The sequence below is a fragment of the Erinaceus europaeus genome, chromosome 2, assembly GCF_950295315.1.
Source record: "Erinaceus europaeus chromosome 2, mEriEur2.1, whole genome shotgun sequence".
NCBI lineage: Eukaryota > Metazoa > Chordata > Mammalia > Eulipotyphla > Erinaceidae > Erinaceus > Erinaceus europaeus.
Genome location: NC_080163.1, coordinates 46,848,496 through 46,867,710, shown reverse-complemented (window position 1 = coordinate 46,867,710; position 19,215 = coordinate 46,848,496). Strand labels below are relative to the sequence as shown.

General features: G+C 49.6%; 1 protein-coding gene across 5 annotated transcripts in view; it reads left to right on the top strand.

The window, feature by feature from the left end:
* The first annotated feature begins 970 nt into the window (after positions 1-970).
* Positions 971-19,215, top strand: part of ARAP3 (ArfGAP with RhoGAP domain, ankyrin repeat and PH domain 3) — a 47,347-nt gene continuing 29,102 nt past the window's right edge. Inside the window, exons 1-16 of one of the 5 annotated variants that reach the window (XM_016186368.2) lie at positions 1,166-1,448; positions 3,485-3,993; positions 4,119-4,180; positions 4,278-4,383; positions 13,356-13,547; positions 14,042-14,111; positions 14,383-14,503; positions 14,582-14,766; positions 14,858-14,964; positions 15,492-15,691; positions 15,789-15,874; positions 16,018-16,200; positions 16,284-16,419; positions 17,006-17,122; positions 18,180-18,327; positions 18,432-18,534. In XM_016186368.2, coding sequence (XP_016041854.1) covers positions 3,704-3,993; positions 4,119-4,180; positions 4,278-4,383; positions 13,356-13,547; positions 14,042-14,111; positions 14,383-14,503; positions 14,582-14,766; positions 14,858-14,964; positions 15,492-15,691; positions 15,789-15,874; positions 16,018-16,200; positions 16,284-16,419; positions 17,006-17,122; positions 18,180-18,327; positions 18,432-18,534 — 2,106 coding nt within the window. In that variant the 5' untranslated portion in view covers positions 1,166-1,448; positions 3,485-3,703. Of the gene's footprint in view, positions 1,449-3,452; positions 3,994-4,118; positions 4,181-4,277; positions 4,384-13,355; positions 13,548-14,041; positions 14,112-14,382; positions 14,504-14,581; positions 14,767-14,857; positions 14,965-15,491; positions 15,692-15,788; positions 15,875-16,017; positions 16,201-16,283; positions 16,420-17,005; positions 17,123-18,179; positions 18,328-18,431; positions 18,535-19,215 lie in introns of those variants that run through there. The other 4 variants (XM_060179980.1, XM_060179987.1, XM_060179992.1 and 1 more) reach the window with 4 other exon arrangements.

Sequence of the window (19,215 nt, the reverse complement as noted above, 5' to 3'; positions counted from 1 at the left end):
TAAAGATTTTTTTTTTTAAGAAAGAAAAGGAAAAATTCTCCTTGTTTGTAAAATTCCCTAGTTTATAGGGATGTTGTAAGGACTAATTAGAGTTTGCAAAGTTATGTTTGCACAGAGCCTGTGACATAATCCTCAGTAACTGATAGCCATTGTTATGGCCATTCCCATCAGTTATTATTATCATTCCCTTTTCTGAAGGAAGCTGAAACTGGTAGGTTCTCTATAAGCTGGGGTATGGGGAGAAATGGGGACCACTCCCCAATACTCCCTTCACTCACCTCCCCCTGAGGCAGGGGGTCTTCCCCTAGCTACTGACAGTTTCTGAGTCTGCTGACTCACAGCCAACTTCCTCTCATACAAACAGGAAAACACAGCCGGCCAGCGGCACCCCCCACCCCCCCCCCCTCCCCAACACCACACAGAGCTAAACCCCAGCTCAACTCAGCTCTGAGGGGGAAGTGCTTCAGGCTCTTGGGGACAGGCTGGGACTGTGCAAGGTGTGGGGGCAGGGGAAAGAAGTCATATCTCTTCAGGCACCCCAACTGGGCCTCCGACCCACCCAGTTCCTTGCAAATAATAATAATAAATTTTTAAAAATGCAGGCTTGGGAGACAGCATAATAGTTATACATTCATTCATGCCTGAGACTTTGAGCTCCCAGGTTCAATTCCCAGCACCACTAATAAAAAGCCGGAGGTGAGCAGCGCTCTGGTAATAAATAAATTTATTTATTTATTTATTTATTTTCAATTGCAGTAGGAGAATGGCGAGAGGGGCTTCTCTCAAGGATTAAAAAAACAAAAAAGCTACTTCAATAGCTCCAGCCTTATCTTCAAAAAGACAGCCTCTGTTTGGGAATAGGAATGTTAGCCTTCATTCCAGGGAAGAAACCTTAGGCCGGCCCCTTCGGAAGGGACTAGCAGTTTGGGGACTCCCCTGATGGGCCTCTGCACCTACTCTCCACTGCCCACCCCACCTCCATTCAGATCGCAGGGCTCCAGAGGGGCTCCCCCAACTTGGAAACCCTCTCATGACTCCAGGATGCCAGCCCCCGCCCCTCGGTTCAACTGGGTGCCAGGGGTCAGGCACTCTGCTGGGCGTGGGAGAAGTGTCCTGGGAGATAAGGACCGACCCTTTCCCTCCCCTTTCCGCAGGGCGGGGAGGGAGCCGCGCAGGGGCGGCGAAGCCGGGTCTCCTCTCCTTTGGATCCAGCTGCGAGGGCTGCACGTCCGGGCGAGAGCAGTGAGCCGGGTCCAAAGGAGAGGCCGCGGTTGGGTAAGGCGCGCAGACCTTGGGAGAGCCTGCGCTTGCACAAGCCGAGGACCCGGCCCCGCGAAGGGGGCGGGGCCCGTGGGGGGAGGGCTGAGGGGAGGCGGGGCCGGCGTGGAGGGACCCCAAGTCTCCTACAGCGCGGCGGTCTCCGGGAGCGCACGGTGGCTGCTGGAGAGGTGAGGACCCCCGCGTCCCCGCGTCCCACCTCTTCATCATCAACTCCCCGAGGGCTTTCGAGGGCTCCCAGGTCCCCCTCTGCACCGGCTGCCTCGCCCGCCCCCTCCCCGCAGCGACCCGCCCCTCCCTCCGGACTGGCCTCTGCCCCCTCCCTCCTGCCCCCTCCCTGGCGCTGCCCGCACGGCCCCGCGCTGCCCGGCCCGCCCCCTCCCCTGACCTGCGTACCTCCAGGTTCCCCGGCCCATGCCCTCGGGTGGGACCTGAGTCACTTGGCAGCTGGGCTTTGAGTCAGGGAAGGAGGTTCTGCAGCCCCCCCACCACCCCCTAATTCTCCCCCCCCACACCCCCCCCTCCCCGGCGCGTGGCCTGAGCTTGGGGCTCAGAGGGACCGAGGCCTAGGGAAGCCCTGCTGGTGCCTCGGGCTAAGCGGGGGAGCTGATCAGGAACTCCGGAAAGAGAAGCGGGAGAAAGCCTTACAGCCTGAGGCGTGGAGTCTCGAGGTGGCCAGAGCCACTGGGACACTAAAGAACTAGTTCCACTGGGGACTTAGGCAGACAAGTTTAATGACGGAAAATAAACCGAGGAGCTAGACAAAGATGAATTTAGAGATTGGCTACGGAAATGGTGTGGGGGAGAGAGGGGGGGGGGGTCAGGACAGAGATAAAATTCAGAAGAGACAGAGTCAGAGACAGGCCCAAGGGAAAGAAGACCTGGGTCAGAGTCAGCCTGGCTGAATGGGACGAACCCCAGAGATCTGAGCCTATGTGTGTGGATAGGGAAAAGGACTCAGAAAAGGCAGGGACAAAACAGGGGTAGCAGGTGACATTGCATACATGGAGTTCGTTCCTACAGGGTAGGTGTTCATGTATGCAAACGTGTGTGAACATGCTGGCTGGGGCGTGAAGACTGCATTGCGAGGCCTCTGGCCCCTAGCTTCACTGGCCCACTCTCTGCCCGGCTCCCCAAGTGGCCCCTGCCCAAACCCACAGTTTCACACGCTGGCACCAGCTGGGATTCTCAGGGCAGCCTGTCCATGTCAGGCAGGATGTGGGGGTGGCAGGGCTGAGGGATAGGAAGGAAGTTCCAGCAGAGACAATAGGTGGAAGGGGAGGAGGAACTGGGAATGGCCAGGATTAGGAAGGCCAGCTATACTTCCACTCTCAAAGCCAGTGGGAGTGGGATTTGCACCTTTTTTCTCATCCTGATGCCACAGCTGCCCCTGTCCCCACCTTGTGCTACAACAGCCTCAGGCTACATTGTACGAACCTCCTCCCCACTGCTCCAGTGGGGTTCTCTAGCCTTTGTTTCATGCTTAATTGAGTGTGCAGTAATACAGAGGTGGAACTCTCCCCCAGACCCAGAGTGGTCAGAATTTAGGGGCCCACACTACCACTGACTAGCTGGGGGCCCTGGGTGAGTCTCTTCTTCTCTCTAGAGCTTGTTAACTTTACCTGCAAATGTAGTCCTCACCCATAATGAAAAAAGTCTTTTCTGATGTTCTGGCCTGCCTTCAGAATGCAGCCCTCTCACTTTTCTTTCCTTTCTTTTTTATTATTATTGTTGTTATTATTATGTTATTTTTATCAGAGCATTACGCAGCTCTTGCTTATGGTGTTGTGAAGGATTAAACCTGTGACTTCAGAGCTATAGGTATGAGAGTCTTTTTGCATAATCATTATGCTATCTTCACTTTCCCTTCTTCTTTTTTAAATTTTCTTGTTTTTAAAGATTTATTTATTTATTTACATATGGGCAGGAGGGAGAAAGAACCAGAGCATTACCCAGATGCCTGAAATGCTGGGGATTGAACTCTTGAACTCAGGACCTCCAGCTTGAGAGTCCTAGGCTTTGTCCACTATACCACCTCCTGAGCTTTAGGCCTCTGACCTTTTTTTCTTTAGAGGAAGACTGGAGTCTGGTAGCCCCATCCAGACTTCAGACTTTGGGACAGAGAGGGGGAATCTCAGCCTGAGCCCTCCCTTCGCACCACCCCTCCCCCCCAGCAATGGCCTGAGCCCCCATGGCTGCCCCTCAGGACCTGGACGTCACTGTGTGGCTGGCCACGGTGCACCTGGAGCAGTATGCAGACACGTTCCGGAAACATGGCCTGGCTACAGCGGGTGCAGCCCAGGGCCTGGGCGACGAGGAGCTGAGGCAGTTGGGTATCAGCGCCACCGGGCACCGGAAACGCATTCTGCGCCTGCTTCGGGCAGGTGCTACAGTGAGCCCCCCACACTCCCAGTCGGACAGTGACATGGAGCCGTCTCCCAGCCCAACCCCCCCAGCCCAGCCCTCCAAGCCTGTGCCCAAGCCCAGGACAGTGTTTACTGGACTCAGTGGCCCTGCCACCACCCAGAGGCCTGGATTGAGTCCAGCCCTCTGGAGACCAGAAGTGTCCAGGAACCTGGAGTCCAGCCCAAAGTCCCCCCCTCTACCCACTTCCTCCTCGGAGCAATCTTCCACCTTGAACACCATGGAGATGATGCCCAACGCCATCTATTTCGGCCTGGACATAAGAGGCGAGGCACAGGCAGCTCAGGACAGGTGACTGTAGTTGGTTCCTGGAGATCCAGGGGTTGGGGAAGTTCATTATCTGGGGGATAAAGACAAGCAGGGTGTGAGGGCTTGTTCTCTCACTCCTTTAATGACCAATAGACCTTTCCCCTTAGGACTCCAGATGGCTGCCAGACAGCTGCCCCTACCCCTGCTCATAGGCCTGCAACAGGCACAGGTATGTGGGTTATCATGTATTAGAGGAGAGAGGCAGTTTCTTGAGACAGACCCTCACTTGCTTCCTCCTGACCTTCTCTGTCATCTTCCCCTACCAGTACACATCATGGATCCAGGTTGTTTGTACTATGGTGTCCAGCCTGTGGGGGTGCCAGGGGACAGAAGAGAGGGCAGAGGCGTCTGTCAGGACAGGGCTGAACACGGGTGAGTACTCAGCAGGGTCATGATGGCAGGAAGAAGGGAAGCTTAAGGAGCCACTGAGCTAAGGGTGACCATGGAGCCAGCTAGTCACATGTACACAGAGTGCCCATTGTGTGCAGGGCAGATATAGCCCACCAACTCCCACTGTCAGGCAGGGTGGACAGGACATGAAGCCAGTAGGAAAACAAATGAATGTGTAATTTAAGATTGAGAGGAATGCTTTATGTTTTTTCATTTAACAAATCTTTTTTTTTTTTTTTTTTTGGCCATTGCATGCCATATGTGTTTGTAAATGATTGGGGTAGACCAGAAATAATTGCCATTGTGAGAATATAGTCAATTAACAGTGAATATAGTAAGTGAAGTATCTGTTCAGAGATATTGGGGGCCAGCAAGAGAGCCCACCTGAGATCATTCCGGCCTTGCTATTGTGTCAGTTGCTATTGGTTGCTATTGCTGTTGGTTCAAGTCCCTAGCAAACTACATGGAAGAACTACAATGCCAGGAGAAGCTTTGGTGCTATGGTCTTTTCCTCTCTGTTTCTCTCTGTTTATTTGGAGGGGAAAAAAAGAAGAAGAAGAAGCAATGTAAGGGAACTAGGGTGAAGTGATGGAGGGGTGGGGAGCAGACTGTGATTTTTCTGCTTTTTATACATTTATCTATTTATTTATTTTGAGTAGAGGTAGAGAAATTAAGGGGGAAGGGAGAGAGAAAAAGAGACACTGCAACACTGCATCACCACTCCTGAAGTTTCCTCTCCCCCTTGCAGGTGGGGACTGGGGACTTAAACCTCCATCCTTGTGCATTGTGCCATGCACAAGGTGCACCACCACCCAGACCCTGCAGTTTTTCATTAAGAGTTGCAAAAAAAAAAAAAAAAAAGTTGCTAGAGCATCGGGCCAGCAAAATAACTCACTTAGGCAGTGTATCTGCTTTGCCATGTGTGTGGACCCTCTTTGAACCTGGCCCTCACGTTATAGGGAAAAACTTCAGTGCTGTGGCATCTTCTCTCTCTCCCTTTCCTTTTCCCTCTCCCTCTCTCTCCTTTCTGTTTCTATTTGAAAAACTTGGTCTAAACTGGCTAAGTCCTAGTGACAACAACAAAATAATTTTTTTATAGATAAATACAAAATTTTAAAGGGTCCAAAAAATAGCTCACTTGGACAATGTGCCGCTTCGCAGGTTCAAGCCCTGCCAAAACCCTGAATTGAAGAAAGTTTCAGTGCAGTGGTTTCTTTACCTCTCTCTCTGCCTCTCCATCTCACTCTTTCTGTCAAGGAAAAAAATGAGAGAGATAGAGAGGTCAAAGGAGGGAGGGTTGGCAGGAGGAAGGAAGGAAGGAAGGAAGGGAAAGAAAAGGAAAGAAAAGTCAGCTTGAAGATAGTGAAATCCCAGAGACAACAATAAAGACCAGTAAGATGACATTTGAGCAAACACCTGAAGAGGATGAGTCAGTCATGATATTTGAAAGAGTGTGTCCCAGGCCAGGGGAGTGACTAAATAGAAGTTTCAATGAAGACTTGTGCTCTGTGCCCCAGGGTCCGGCAGCAGCGTGGGTGGGACTAGCTGGGGTCAAGTGGCCTGGCTGGGAGGTGTGGGTGGAGACTACGTCAGAGGCAAAAGGAGCCATGGTTGGGTAGGATCTTCTAAGAACTTTCACTTCTATTATAAGTGGCCTAGGAAGCCACTGGAGGAGTTTTGAGTACATTTTAAGGATCTCCCTTTGCTGTGTTGGAAATGGTCTTTAAGGGGAAAGAGGCCAAAGCAGAGAGACAAGTCAAGAGATTGTTGCTGCAGTCTAGGCAAGAGATCTGACTAAGGTGAGAGTCACGGACATAGATGGTGAGGTGTGGTTGGATTTTGCACATATTCTGAAGGTAAATTGTCCGAGTAAGTAGGGCTGTCAAATGAAAAGGAGCAGTCAAGAATGACTTAAAGGGCTTTCAACTGAACCTGCACTGTCTAGTGTAGTAGCTACAGAATATAAGATGTGTGGTCATTTGGAGGTGAGATGTACTATAGTTGTAACACGTGCACTCAACCAGATATGCCACCACCCAGCCCCAGAGATGTACTATAGTTGTATAACAACTAGATTTCAAAGACTTAGTATGGAAAAAAGATGACATGACAGCATAGATATAAATCATACTACTAATATTTATATCTATCTTAAAATGTTAATATTTTGGGTATGTTGGATTAAATAAACTATATTATTAATATGATTTGGTTTTGTTGTTTTATGAGAGCACTACTCAACTCTGGTTTATGATGGTGGTGGGGACTGAATCTGGGACTGTGGGTGCCTCAGGCATGAAAGTCTTTTGCATAGCTGTTACACTATCTCTTCAGCCTTCTTAAAGTAAATTTCACCTGGTTGTTTTTGTTTTTTTTAATATGGCCTCTAGAGAATGTAAAGTAGCATGTATGGTTTTTGCATTGCCTTTAGCTAGACAGTGTTTTTCTGAGCAAGTAAAAGTCCCTGGAGTTAACCATCTGCTGAGATGGGGCAGACTGTGTAAAGCAGGAGGGGTAGGCCAGGAAGTTAGTGTTGGGTATGTTGGATGTGAGGTGTAGGTTATATAGCATTGGAGAAGCCACTGAATGCACAGGTCTGAATTTGGAGGTGGGTCTGAGCTGGAAGTCAAAATGTACAACTTGTGAGTATTGAGCTGGAAGTATGCAGCTGACAGTGAATGTTGATAGTGTAGAGGACACCAAGGTCAGCATCCAGCTACACTCCAGTTTCTGGAAGTCCTGGAGAAGAAGAAGAAGAATCAGAGCAGACTGAAGAGAAAGGGCTAGTGGAGGAGAAGAAAAGTCCAGGAAATGTGCTGATGCAGGAACTAAGTGAAGAAAGTAGATAAGGGGGCAGGCCAGGTGGTGGCACACCCAATTAAGCACACATAGTACTAAGTGCAAGAAGTCCCCACTCCTCACCTGCAGGAGTGGGGAAGCTTCACAAGCAGCAAAGCAGGTGTCTGTCTTTCTCCCTCTCTATATCTCCCCATCCTCTCTAAATTTCACTCTGTCCTATCCAATAAAATGAAAAAAATGGCCACCTGGAGCAGTGGATTTGTAGTGCCAGCCCCAAGCTTCAGTGATAACCCTGGAGGAAAAAAAAAAAAGATGAAGGTCATTGTGTCAAGTGCTGCTGAAGGCCAATAAGAAGAGAGAGTATTGACCACAGGGACTGCAGCATGCAGGTCACTGGAGACTTTGACAAGTAGAAGTGGGAAAGCTAAATCAGAGCTTAATCAAGGCATAAGAAAGATTGAGGGAGTCAGACAGTAGCGCAGTGGCTTAAGCACATGTGGCGCAAAGCACAAGGGCCGGTGTGAGGATCCCGGTTCGAGCCCCTGGCTCCCCACCTGTAGGGGAGTCGCTTCACAGGCGGTGAAGTGGATCTGCAGGTGTCTGTCTTTCTCTTCTCCTCTCTGTCTCCCCTCCTCTCTCCATTTCTCTGTCCTATCCAACAACGACAACATCAACAACAATAACTACAACAACAATAAGAACAAAGACAACAAAAAGGAAATAAATATATAAAAGAAAAAAGAAAGAAAGATTGAAAAAGGACACAGGAGGTAGCACAATGGATAAAGCCCTGGACTTAGGAGAATGAGGTCCTGAGTTTGATATTCAGCATTTTACATGCCAGAGTGATGCTCTGGTTCTCTCTCTCTCTGTGTCTCTCTTTCTCTCTCCCTCTCTACTTTGTGTTAATAAATAAATAGCCAAGCTATAACCCTGGTGGCAATAAAAGAGAGAAAGAATGTAAGAGAGGAAAGACAACAATGAGATACCATTTCACTCCTGTGAGAATGTCATACATCAGAAAAGGTAGCTGAAAAAAAAAAAAAGAAAGAAAGAAAAGGTAGCTACTGTTACTAAATGCTGGAGAGGTTGTGGGGACAAAGGAACCCTCCTGCACTGCTGGTGGGAATGTCAATTGGTCCAACCCTGTAGAGAGCAGTCTGGAGAACTCTCAGAAGCCTAGAAGTGGACCTACTCTATGACCCTGCAATTCCTCTCCTGGGATATATCCTAAGGAACCGGACATACCCATCCAAAAAGATTTGTGTACACCTGTGTTCATAGCAGCACAATCTGTAATAGCCAAAACCTGGAAGCAGCCCAGGTGTCCAACAACAGATTAGTGGCTGAGCAAGTGCTGGTATATATACACAATGGAATACTACTCAGCTTTTAAAAATGGTGATTTCACCTTCTTCACCCCATCTTGGAAAGAGCTTGAAGCAATCATATTAAGTGAGATAAGTCAGAAACAGAAAGATGAATATGGGGTTATCTCACTCATAGGCAGAAGTTGAAAAACAAGATTAGAAGGGAAAACATTAAGCAGAACTTGGACTGGAGTTGGTGTATTGCACCATAGTAAAAGGGTGGAGGGTTGGGGGTTCAAGTCCTGGAACATGATGGCAGGGGGGGGCCTAGGGGGGATTGTATTGTTATGTGGAAAACTGGGAAATGTTATGCATGTACAAACTATTGTATTTACTGTTGACTGTAAACCATTAATTACCCAATAAAGAAATGAAAAAAAAAGTAGAATGAGAGGGAATGTAGAGACAGCATTTTTTAAGAATTTTTTTGTGTGTGTGCTTAAAACAACAGAATTGAAGTGATTGTTGACAGTAGAAGGGAAGTGTATATATATATATATATATATATATATATATATATATATATATATATATATATTAATTGCCACCAAAGTTATTGCTGGGGCTCAGTACTGGCACTATGAATCCATCACTCCCAGCAGCGGCCATTTTTTTCCCTTTTTTCTTTTATTTTATTTGATGAGACAGAGAAATTGAGAGGGGAAAAGGAGACAGATAGAGTAAGATAGAGTAAGAGAGACACCTGAGGACCTGCTTCACTGCTCAAGAAACATTCAGGTGGGGAGTGGGGTATCAAACTCAGGTCCTTGCACACAGTAACCTGTGTACTCAACCAGGTGCACCACTACCCAACCCCAAGAAACTTTTTTTTTTATAGGGTGGAATGTTATATAAGCTTATAGGTAAATAGGAGTGATCTTGTAGAGAGGAAAATTAGCTGATATAGGAGTGAGAAGGGCAAGCATGGCTGGTGTGATGCCCTTGTGTAGGTGAGAAGAATGTGATCAAGTCACAGTGAAGGGATAGGTTTTAGACAGGGGTGTTTATTATAGTAACAGGAGGATAGCTGGGTATGTGTGAAATTGGGTGGATGGAGTACTGGGACTTTGGGGTTTCTTGTCTGATTGCTTCAGGTTCTCAGTGAAGTAGGCGACAAGATAATGCAGTGTTTCCTAGCCTTAGCTGCCTCGGAACTTTTTTCCTTGGATACTAGGAGCAGTCATTACTTAGGTTCCACTGCTCCAGGCTGACTTTTTCTTTCTTTTCCTTTTTCTTTCTTTCTTTCTTTCTTCCTTCCTTCCTTTTTTTCTTTCTTTCTTTCTTTCTTTTTTTTTTTGCCTCCTGGGTTATTGCTGGGGCTTGGTGCCTGCACTACGAATCCACTGCTCCTGGAGGCCATTTTTTCCCTTTTGTTGCTCTTGTTTATCATTGTTGTTATTGTTGTTATTGCTGTCGTTGCTCTTGGATAGGACAGAGAGAAATGGAGAGAGGAGAGGAAGACAGAGAGAGGGAGAAAAAGATAGACACGTGCAGACCTGCTTCACTGCTTGTGAAGTGACGCCTCTGCAAATGGGGAGCCAGGGGCTCGAACCCGGATCCCTACGCTGGTCCTTGCGCTTCACATCATGTGCTCTTAACCTGTGGCTCTACCACCCAGCCCTTGACTTTTTCTTTTTCTTTAAATTTATTTATTTTATAGGACAGAGAGAAATTGTGAGGGAAAGGATGCTAGAGATAGAGATAGATAGATAGATAGATAGGTAGGTAGGTAGGTAGGTAGGTAGGTAGATAGATAGATAGATAGATAGATAGATAGATAGATAGATAGATAGATAAGGGCACCTGGGGACCAGGTGATAGCGCACCTGGTTGAGCACCCATGTTATAATGTGCAAAGACTTAGGTTTGAGCTCCTGGTCCCTACCTTCAGGGGGAAAGTTTTGCAAGTGGTGAAGCAGGGCTGCAGGGGGCTGCAGGTGTCTCTCTATCTTTTCACCACTCTAGTTCCTCCCTCCTCTTTCAATTCTGGTTATCTCTATCCAATAACTAAATAAAGATAATAAAAAAATTTTAATTTCTTTATTGGGGGATTAATGTTTTACATTCAACAGTAAATACAATAATTTGTACATGCATAACATTTCTCAGTTTTCCACATAACAATACAACCCCCACTAGGTCCTCTCTCATCCTTTTTGGACTGATACTCTCCCCCCCACCCAACCCAGAGTCTTTTATGTTGATGTAATACACCAACCATAATAAAAAAAAAAATAAAAAGAAAGAAAGAGCACAGCTTTACCGCTAGTGAAGCTTCCCCCCCTGCAGGTGGGGACGAAGGGCTTGAACCCAGGTCCTTGCACATAGTAGCATGTGCTCTATACCAGAAGGGCCACCACCTGGCCCATAGACTGATTTTTAAAATAGAAAGAAAGCAGAGAGACAGAGGGAGAAAGAGAGAGACATCACAGCAACAAAGCTTCCCTCAGTGTGGTGGGGGCCAGATTCAAATTTGAGTCACACACATGGCTAATAGGCACCCTCCCATGTGAGCTGTCTTGCCATTCCTACCTTGGGGTCTGTTAAATTATTTACTTACTTACTTACTTATTCACTTATTTATTTATTGAGATGGAGGGAAGATGGGAAGGGTAGAGGGGGATGGACAGAGCACTGCTCAACTCTGGCATAAAGTGATGCCAGGAATTAAACCGATGGTCTCTGAGACCTCAGGCGTGCAAGTTGGTGCCGTAACAGGCTGAACTTTCTACCTGGTCCACCTAGGAATTTCTAAAGCCACAAATACCTGGGCCACACTCAAGAGAGGGACTCAGGGATGGAGCATATACAACAGTATTTCTAAGTGTCTCAAGTGACTTTGTACTGCTGTTGTTAAGGCCCACTGAAGAATGGCAGAGAATAATAGAGGACTTTCTGAGAGAATGGAATAAGAAAGCCCCAAAGGATGAGAAAAAAAGAGACCCAAGGAAGCATGTTGTAGGCAGAAGAATCAGTCAGTGCAAAGGCTCTGAAAGAGGGAAAAGAAAATGATGAGGATACACACACACACACACACACACACACACACACACACACACACACACACGATGAGGTCAAGGGGAGTAGTCTTGTCTCTTTGTACAGGTCTTGTTGCGCATTGTGTGGTTTCATTTTTTAAAATATTTTATTTATTTTAATGAGCTATATATAGAGAGACCAGAGTACTTCTCAGCTGTGGCTTATTGGGGATTGAACCCGAAACCTATGAGCCTCAGGCATCAGAGCCTTTTGCACTGTCATTATGCTATTTCCCCAGCCTATTGCAGGGTTTCATGCAGAGAACTAAAGTGATATCATTTTCTTCTTCTTTTTTATTTTCTGCCCTCATAAAGAAGGATTTGATTTTATAAACTTGGCTTGTTTCTATTCTATGATTGCCCAATTTTCAGAAACCTCTACTAAACTCTATGTATTTTTGTTACAAATCTTCTGAGATAACAATGTGAAACATTAAAAGTACTAATAAAAAAAATGCTCTGCTCAACATGAAGTTATAATGGTGCCAGGGATTGAACCTGGGACATCTGATGCTTCAGGCATGAAAGTCTGTTATATAAACTGCTGTACTATCCCCCCCCCCAGCCCTTTCATTTTCATTTTTATTTATTTGTTTATTCTCTTTTGTTGCCCTTATTTTATTTTTGTAGTTATTATTGTTCTTAATGATGTTGTTCTATAGGACAGAGAAAAATGGAGAGAGGAGGAGAAGACAGAGAGGGAGAAAGATAGACACCTGTAGACCTGCTTCACCACTTGTGAAGTGACTCCCCTGTAGGTGGGAAGCCAGGGGCTTCGAACTGGGATCCTTACACTGGTCCTTGCACTTTGAGCCACCTGCACTTAACCTGTTGCGCTACCGTCCAACTCCCTCAGTTTCATTTTTTTTATTTAACTTTTTTTCCCCTTATTTTCCCCTTGTTTTTTATTGTAATTGTAGTTATTGATGTCATCGTCGTTGGATAGGACAGAGAGAACTGGAGAGAGGAGGGGAAGATAGAGAGAAGGAGAAAAAGACAGACACCTGTAGACCTGCTTCACCGCTTGTGAAGCGACTCCTTTGCAGGTGGGGAACTGGGGGCTCGAACCGAGATCCTTATGCCGATCCTTGCACTTTGTGCCATGTGCGCTTAACCCGCTGTGCTACCCACCCTTGTTTTCATTTTAAAAAGCATTCTGGTAGCAGTGGCAGTGGACTGTGGGGAGGACAAGAGTAGAAGCAGGTGACCAGTTAGGCAGTTCACATCACTGTGGTGAGACTTCTTAGCATCTTGGTCCAGGGAGAGAAAGAACTTTCTGGAGAAAGACTTATTGACTGTCCATTATTAGTGGACAGTTATGGCAAGGAGCTTCTTGCATAGTTCTTCTCCAACTTCACCAAGTAATACAAATGACAGAAGAACAGAAGTGTTTCCAGTAAAAAAAAGTTCAAGTATGTGGGGTCAAGCAATGCAAGGACCCAGGTTCAAGCCCCCAGTCCCCACCTTCAGGATGGAAGCTTCACAAGTTACTCTCTCTCCCTCTCTGTTTCCCCCTTCCCTCGCTACATCTCTCTGTCTCTAGTCAATATATAAGTAAAATAATATATTTTTTAAAGTTCAAATATACTTAGAGAAGAAGCTTCATGCACATCCTTTCTTTCCCCCATCCTCCCTATTCTCTTGTTGAAAAAGCAGACCTAGTACCCACCCGGCATTCTGGTAGTGGCTATGGGTGAGGTTTCCAAAGAAGAGGGTCTAATGTGTGTCCCTTTCTGACTCCCACAAGGCTCCGGCAGGAACGGGAGGATGCTGGCTATGCCAGCCTTGAGCTGCCTGGGGAGTCCATCCTCTCACTGCCAACACTGGACATAGAAGAGACCAGTGATGACCTCATTTCACCCTATGCCAGCTTTTCCTCCACAGCAGACCGCCCGACGCCCCTGCTCAGTGGCTGGCTAGACAAACTGTCCCCTCAGGGGTAGGTTGCTGGGGAAGGCAGGAGAGGAAGGGGAGAGAGGCTGGGGGTGGTGGTAGAACCAGGTCCTAGATTTCTTGACCCTGGAAGCCCCCAGCATGCAATCTCCATCTCTGCACTCTTCCCCCCTCCCAGCCCACATCACCCCAGGCCTCCTCCCCTGCCCCCTGAGTCTTTGCGTTTAGTTTAGTGTGTGTGTTATGGGTGACACTGGGGGAAGGGGAGCGCTCCACAGAGTCGGAGGCCTGTTTGAGGAGGCTCACTCTTTTCCTCACACTGGGGTAGGGCGCCCTGTCTACTGCCACCCCCCTGGGGGGGAGGACTGGTTTGGGCAGCCAAGCGCTGGGGGTTTCTGTCTTGGCCACGGAAGCGGCTGAGCTAGATTTCAGGATCTGAAGTGAGGCCTCCAGGTGTGTTTGGGACATTCATTATAACTCTTAATTACAAAACAAACAAAAAACCAAAAACTGACTTTGCCCCCATGTCCCCTTCCTCAGAAACTATGTCTTCCAGAGGCGCTTTGTGCAGTTCAATGGGAGGAGACTGATGTACTTCGGCAGTGACAAGGTGGGGGCTGCAGGAAGGAACAGAGGGCCCAAGAAAGGCTCAGGATGGGAAGGGGGGAAGCCTATGGTGGTGGTGGGGGGGTTCATCCCCTGTCTGCAGCCAGCATCTAGTGTAGCTTGGTGAGCAACACTGCCTCACCCCACCCCACCCTACCATTTGTGGATAAAGGACTGACCTTGTGGAAAGTTGGTGTTGCCTTCACCCCACCCTCATCAGGGCACAGGGCTCAGTTCCTGTCCCCCATGCACCAATGGGCTGGCTGTCTCTCCAGGACCCCTTCCCCAAGGGGGTGATCCCCCTGACTGCCATTGAGATGACCCGTGGCAGCAAGGACAACAAGTTTCAGGTCATCACCGGCCAGAGGGTGTTTGTGTTCCGCTCGGAGAGTGAGGGTGAGGCCCAGGGTCCGCCGGGTGGGGACACGTGATCACACAGCCAGATAACCTGCTTCCCTGTCCCTCCACCCTCAGCTCAGCGGGACATGTGGTGCTCCACCCTGCAGTCCTGCCTCAAGGAACAGAGACTCTTGGGCCACCCCCGGCCCCCTCAGCCACCCCGGCCCCTCCGCACAGGCATGCTGGAGTTGCGTGGACACAAGGCCAAGGTGTTCGCTGCCTTGAGCCCTGGAGAGCTGGCACTGTACAAGAGTGAGCAGGTGAGGAAGGTCGGACTGGAGGCCTGGGGCCTGGGGCCTGGCCCGTCCATTCTGGCCCCACACGGTGTCTGTTCCTGGTCCCCCCTGCCAGGCGTTCTCTCTGGGCATCGGGATCTGCTTCATTGAACTGCAAGGCTGCAGTGTCCGGGAGACCAAGAGTCGCAGCTTTGACCTTCTTACACCACACCGCTGCTTCAGGTGGGGCCCAGACTGGCAGGAACAGGGCTTGGGGAGAGACTGTTTTTTTAATTGCCACCAGGCTTCTCACTTGGGCATGATGCCTACACGATGAGTCCACCAATCTTGGTGGAAATTTTTATAGAGAGATAAATTGATGGTGGGTAAAAAGAAGGAAAGAGATCCCTGACACACTGCTTCACCCTCCCCCCATGAAGGTTCTTCCCACTACAGATGAAGAGCAGGGGCTTGAACCCAAGTCCTTGCACATGACAACGTGTGCTCCATAGGGTGTGCCAGTCTCTGGCCCTGGGGGAGACATTTATGGAGGAGGCATGGGGTACAGGAGACTAGAGGCCTTGTTAGCGGGGTGTCAGTGAGTGTTCCCTGATGGGGGACCAATGAGCAGGATCAAGGATGTCAGGAGCGTTTGGACTAGCCCAGAGGAGGCATGTGGTAGCTTCTGCAGGAATGGCCAGTGGGATAGGACACTTGGGGCGGGGGGGGGGGGGGTGTCCATGCCCACAGACTGGCTGTCCACCCCTCAGCTTCACAGCCGAGTCTGGGGGGGCTCGGCAGAGCTGGGCGGCCGCTCTGCAGGAAGCAGTAACCGAGACCCTGTCTGACTACGAGGTGGCTGAGAAGATCTGGTCCAATCGGGCAAACCGGCACTGTGCAGACTGTGGGGCCTCCCGCCCAGACTGGGCTGCGGTCAACCTGGGGGTGGTCATCTGCAAGCAGTGTGCAGGTGAGGGCTGGGGCCTTTGGTTGAGCTGGGGAGCTGGAGGGGGCTGCAGTGGAAGACTTTGGGGTGCCCATACCACATGCCCCTCATATCCTAACAGGTCAGCACCGGGCCCTGGGTTCTGGGATCTCTAAGGTACAGAGCCTGAAACTGGACACTAGTGTCTGGAGTAATGAGATTGTGCAGGTGAGGAACCTGAAGAGGGAAGAATGCAGGGGCTGGGAAGAGAGCCTCCCCAAAGGCCTAGGACTCAACTTAGCGACAGAATTGGCATGTCTGGGGGCAGCTGAGTGCCTGTCCCATGCCTCTGCCTCCTTGTCATCCTGCAGTTGTTCATCACCCTAGGAAATGATCGTGCCAACCGCTTCTGGGCAGGGGCACTACCCCCAGGGGAGGGCCTGCACCCAGATGCAGCCCCTGCTCCACGGGGCGAGTTCATCTCCAAGAAGTACCGGCTGGGTCTCTTCCGGAAGCCCCACCCTCAGTACCCAGATCACAGCCAGCTTCTCCAGGTAGGAGCGGGGAGCAGGGAAGTAGTTTGTGCTGGAAGCCTAGACCCAGGGCTCTCAGGCTGACAGAGGCCCTTCCCCTGCAGGCACTGTGTGCGGCTGTGGCAGGGCCCAACCTGCTGAAGAACATGACCCAGCTCCTCTGTGTTGAGGCCACAGAGGGTGAGGAGCTCTGGTCCCCCTCAGCCCTTGATGGTAGCTTCTCTGGTCTTCTGCCCCCAGGTAAGCTTCGCAACTGCTTCCTTTCTTTCTCTCTCTACCCCTAAAAATCCTCAGCCCCGCCCTGTGCCTTGCTTCTCCCAAGGAGACCCAGTTATATCAGTCAGCCCCAACCAGCCTATCACAAAAGCCAGTCTGGGCAGTCCCACCTCCTCCAGGGCCTATTTCCTGATGTCATGAAGGGACCCATCACTACTGCACGGGATGGATCTGGATGTTTGAGTTGTCAGTGTTGGTATACCTCCTCCAGGGCTACCTCAAAGGCCAGGTCTCTGCCCCCAGGTTGCTGGGGTTGGTCTGATCCTAGAAATAGTTATTGGAAAAGAGTTTGTTCTCCAGTGATGAGGCCAAAGGGGCCAAGAGATACAGGATGGTGTCTCCCCAGAGTTCACTGGTAGGCTGGCTGCCCACTGAGATGCAGTGAGCAAGCGCCAGGCTAGAAGTTGCGACTCCCTGTTACTCACTTTCCTAACCTGGGTATCAAGGGGTCCAGTCACACTGCCACTGTATTTTTCCATTTCACCTTTTCCCCCTGGCGTCAGGCTATTTCATTGCACCAGCCCGAGCTGACCATGTCTCCTCCTCGCAGACCCCTCCCCTGGTGTGTACAACGAGGTGGTGGTGCCTGCTACTTACAGCGGCTTCCTGTACTGCGGCCCTATCAGCAGCAAAGCTGGACCCCCACCCTCTCGCAGGGGCCGGGATGGTGAGTGGGGAACCAAGGGATGGGAAGGGACACAGGCAAAAAGTGGGGCGAGTGAGAGCGTGCCATGCAGGAGCATGGAGGAGAGGGCTGGCAGGGGGGAAGTAGGGCCACAACATAGAGGGAGTGGTGCCGGGGGTGAGAAGGACCATGCCAGGTGGTAGCTGTAGGTGGTAGTTTAAGATCAAGTGCTTTGGTTGGTGTATTGTACCAAAGCAAAGGACTCCGGTGAAGGAGGAGGAGGGATGGAGCTAGGGGATGAGGGTGAGCTTTTGAGTCCTGGTGCATGATGGTGAAAAAGGACCTAAGTTGTGGGTGAGCGTGCTCTGCAAACACCTATCACAGGGAGATGAGCGACTTTACCAATGTGTCAACAACTGTAGTGTAAACCATAACCCCCCCATAACTGAAAACAACAATAACAACAAAAACTGTGCTTTGAAGTCAGGTGGTTTGGGTTTGATGCTGGCCTGCTGCTTCCTACCCCTGTGATGTGGGCAAGCTACTCAAACTCTATACCTCAGTTTCCCCATCTGCAAAACAGAATAAAGTGGGGCTGGGCAGTAGCACAGCGGGTTGAGCGCAAATGACGTGAAACACAAGGACCCGCGTAAGGATCCTGGTTTGAGCCCTCAGCTCCCCACCTCAGGGCAGTCGCTTCACACGCAGTGAAGCATGTGTGTAGGTGTCTATCTTACTCCTCCCCTCCTCTCTCAATTTCTCTCTGTCCTATCCAACAACAAAGACAGCAATGGCAACAATAAGAAGAAGAACAACAAGGGCAACAAAATGGGGAAAATGTCCATCAAGAGCCGTGGATTAGTAGTGCAGGCACTGAGCCCCAGTGATAACCCTAGAGGCAAACAAAACAAAACAAAACAAAACAAAACAAAAATTAGAATAAAGCCTAACAGTCTATCTTATAGGGTTGCTGCAAAAATGATGAAGATGACATGAGGTCATGGACAGGCAGGGAGCTCAGCAGAGAATAATTTCCCTCAAGTGGGAATTCTGAAGCAGGGGCAGGTCTTCTGCCTGCTGACCATCAGTCCCTCCCCAGCCCCTCCCCGACTGTGGTGCGTGCTGGGAGCAGCTCTGGAGATGTTTGCATCAGAAAACAGCCCTGAACCCCTCAGCCTCATCCAGCCCCAGGATGTTGTATGTTTGGGAGTGAGCCCCCCACCTTCTGACCCAGGTGACCTAGACAGGTAACACCCCCCTCCGAGCTCACTGATACCCCCTTTTCCAATGCCCAACCTGCCAGCCTCCTCACTGTAACCCATTCTCTTCCCTGACCACCCTTTCTCCCCAGGTTCCCCTTTTCCTTTGAGCTCATCCTCACGGGAGGAAGGATCCAGCATTTTGGCACAGATGGAGCTGACAGTCTGGAGGCTTGGACCAGTGCCGTGGGCAAGGTGAGCAGCTCTCACTTTCCCTGTCCTCACCTGCCCCCTCCTGTCCTGTCTGCAGCCACTCCCAGCTCTTCCACTAAGCAGCTACAGTTGACTGAGCCCTTATTCCGTGCTCAGTCCAGTATTAAGCACTGCCCACTCAGTATCTCACTTAATTCTTCTTTTTTGCAGTGGTTGGTAGGTGGTGAAGCTGAAACTTTATGTATATGTGATCTCACCACATTCCCAGGCTGCTTTTTAATTTAGACAGAGACACACTCAGAGAAACCACAGCACAGGACCTATCTTGCCAGCCTACCTTTTTTTTTTTTTTTTTTTTTGCCTCCAGGGTTATTGCTGGGGCTTGGTGCCTGCACCACAAATCCACTGCTCCTGGAGGCCACTTTTTCCCCTTTGTTGCCCTTGTTGTTCATCATTGTTGTTGCTATTATTATTGTTGTCGTTGTTACTGAATAGGACAGAGAGAAATCGAGGGAGGAAGGGAAGACAGAGGGGTAGAGAAAGATAGACACCTGCAGACCTGCTTCACTGCTTATGAAGCGACTCCCCTGCAGGTGGGGAGCCGGGGGTTCGAACCGGGATCCTTAAGTTGGTCCTTGCGCTTTGTGCCACGTGCACATAACCTGCTGCGCTACCGCCTGGCCCCTCGACTTTTTTTTAAAAGATATTTATTAGAGCTAGGAG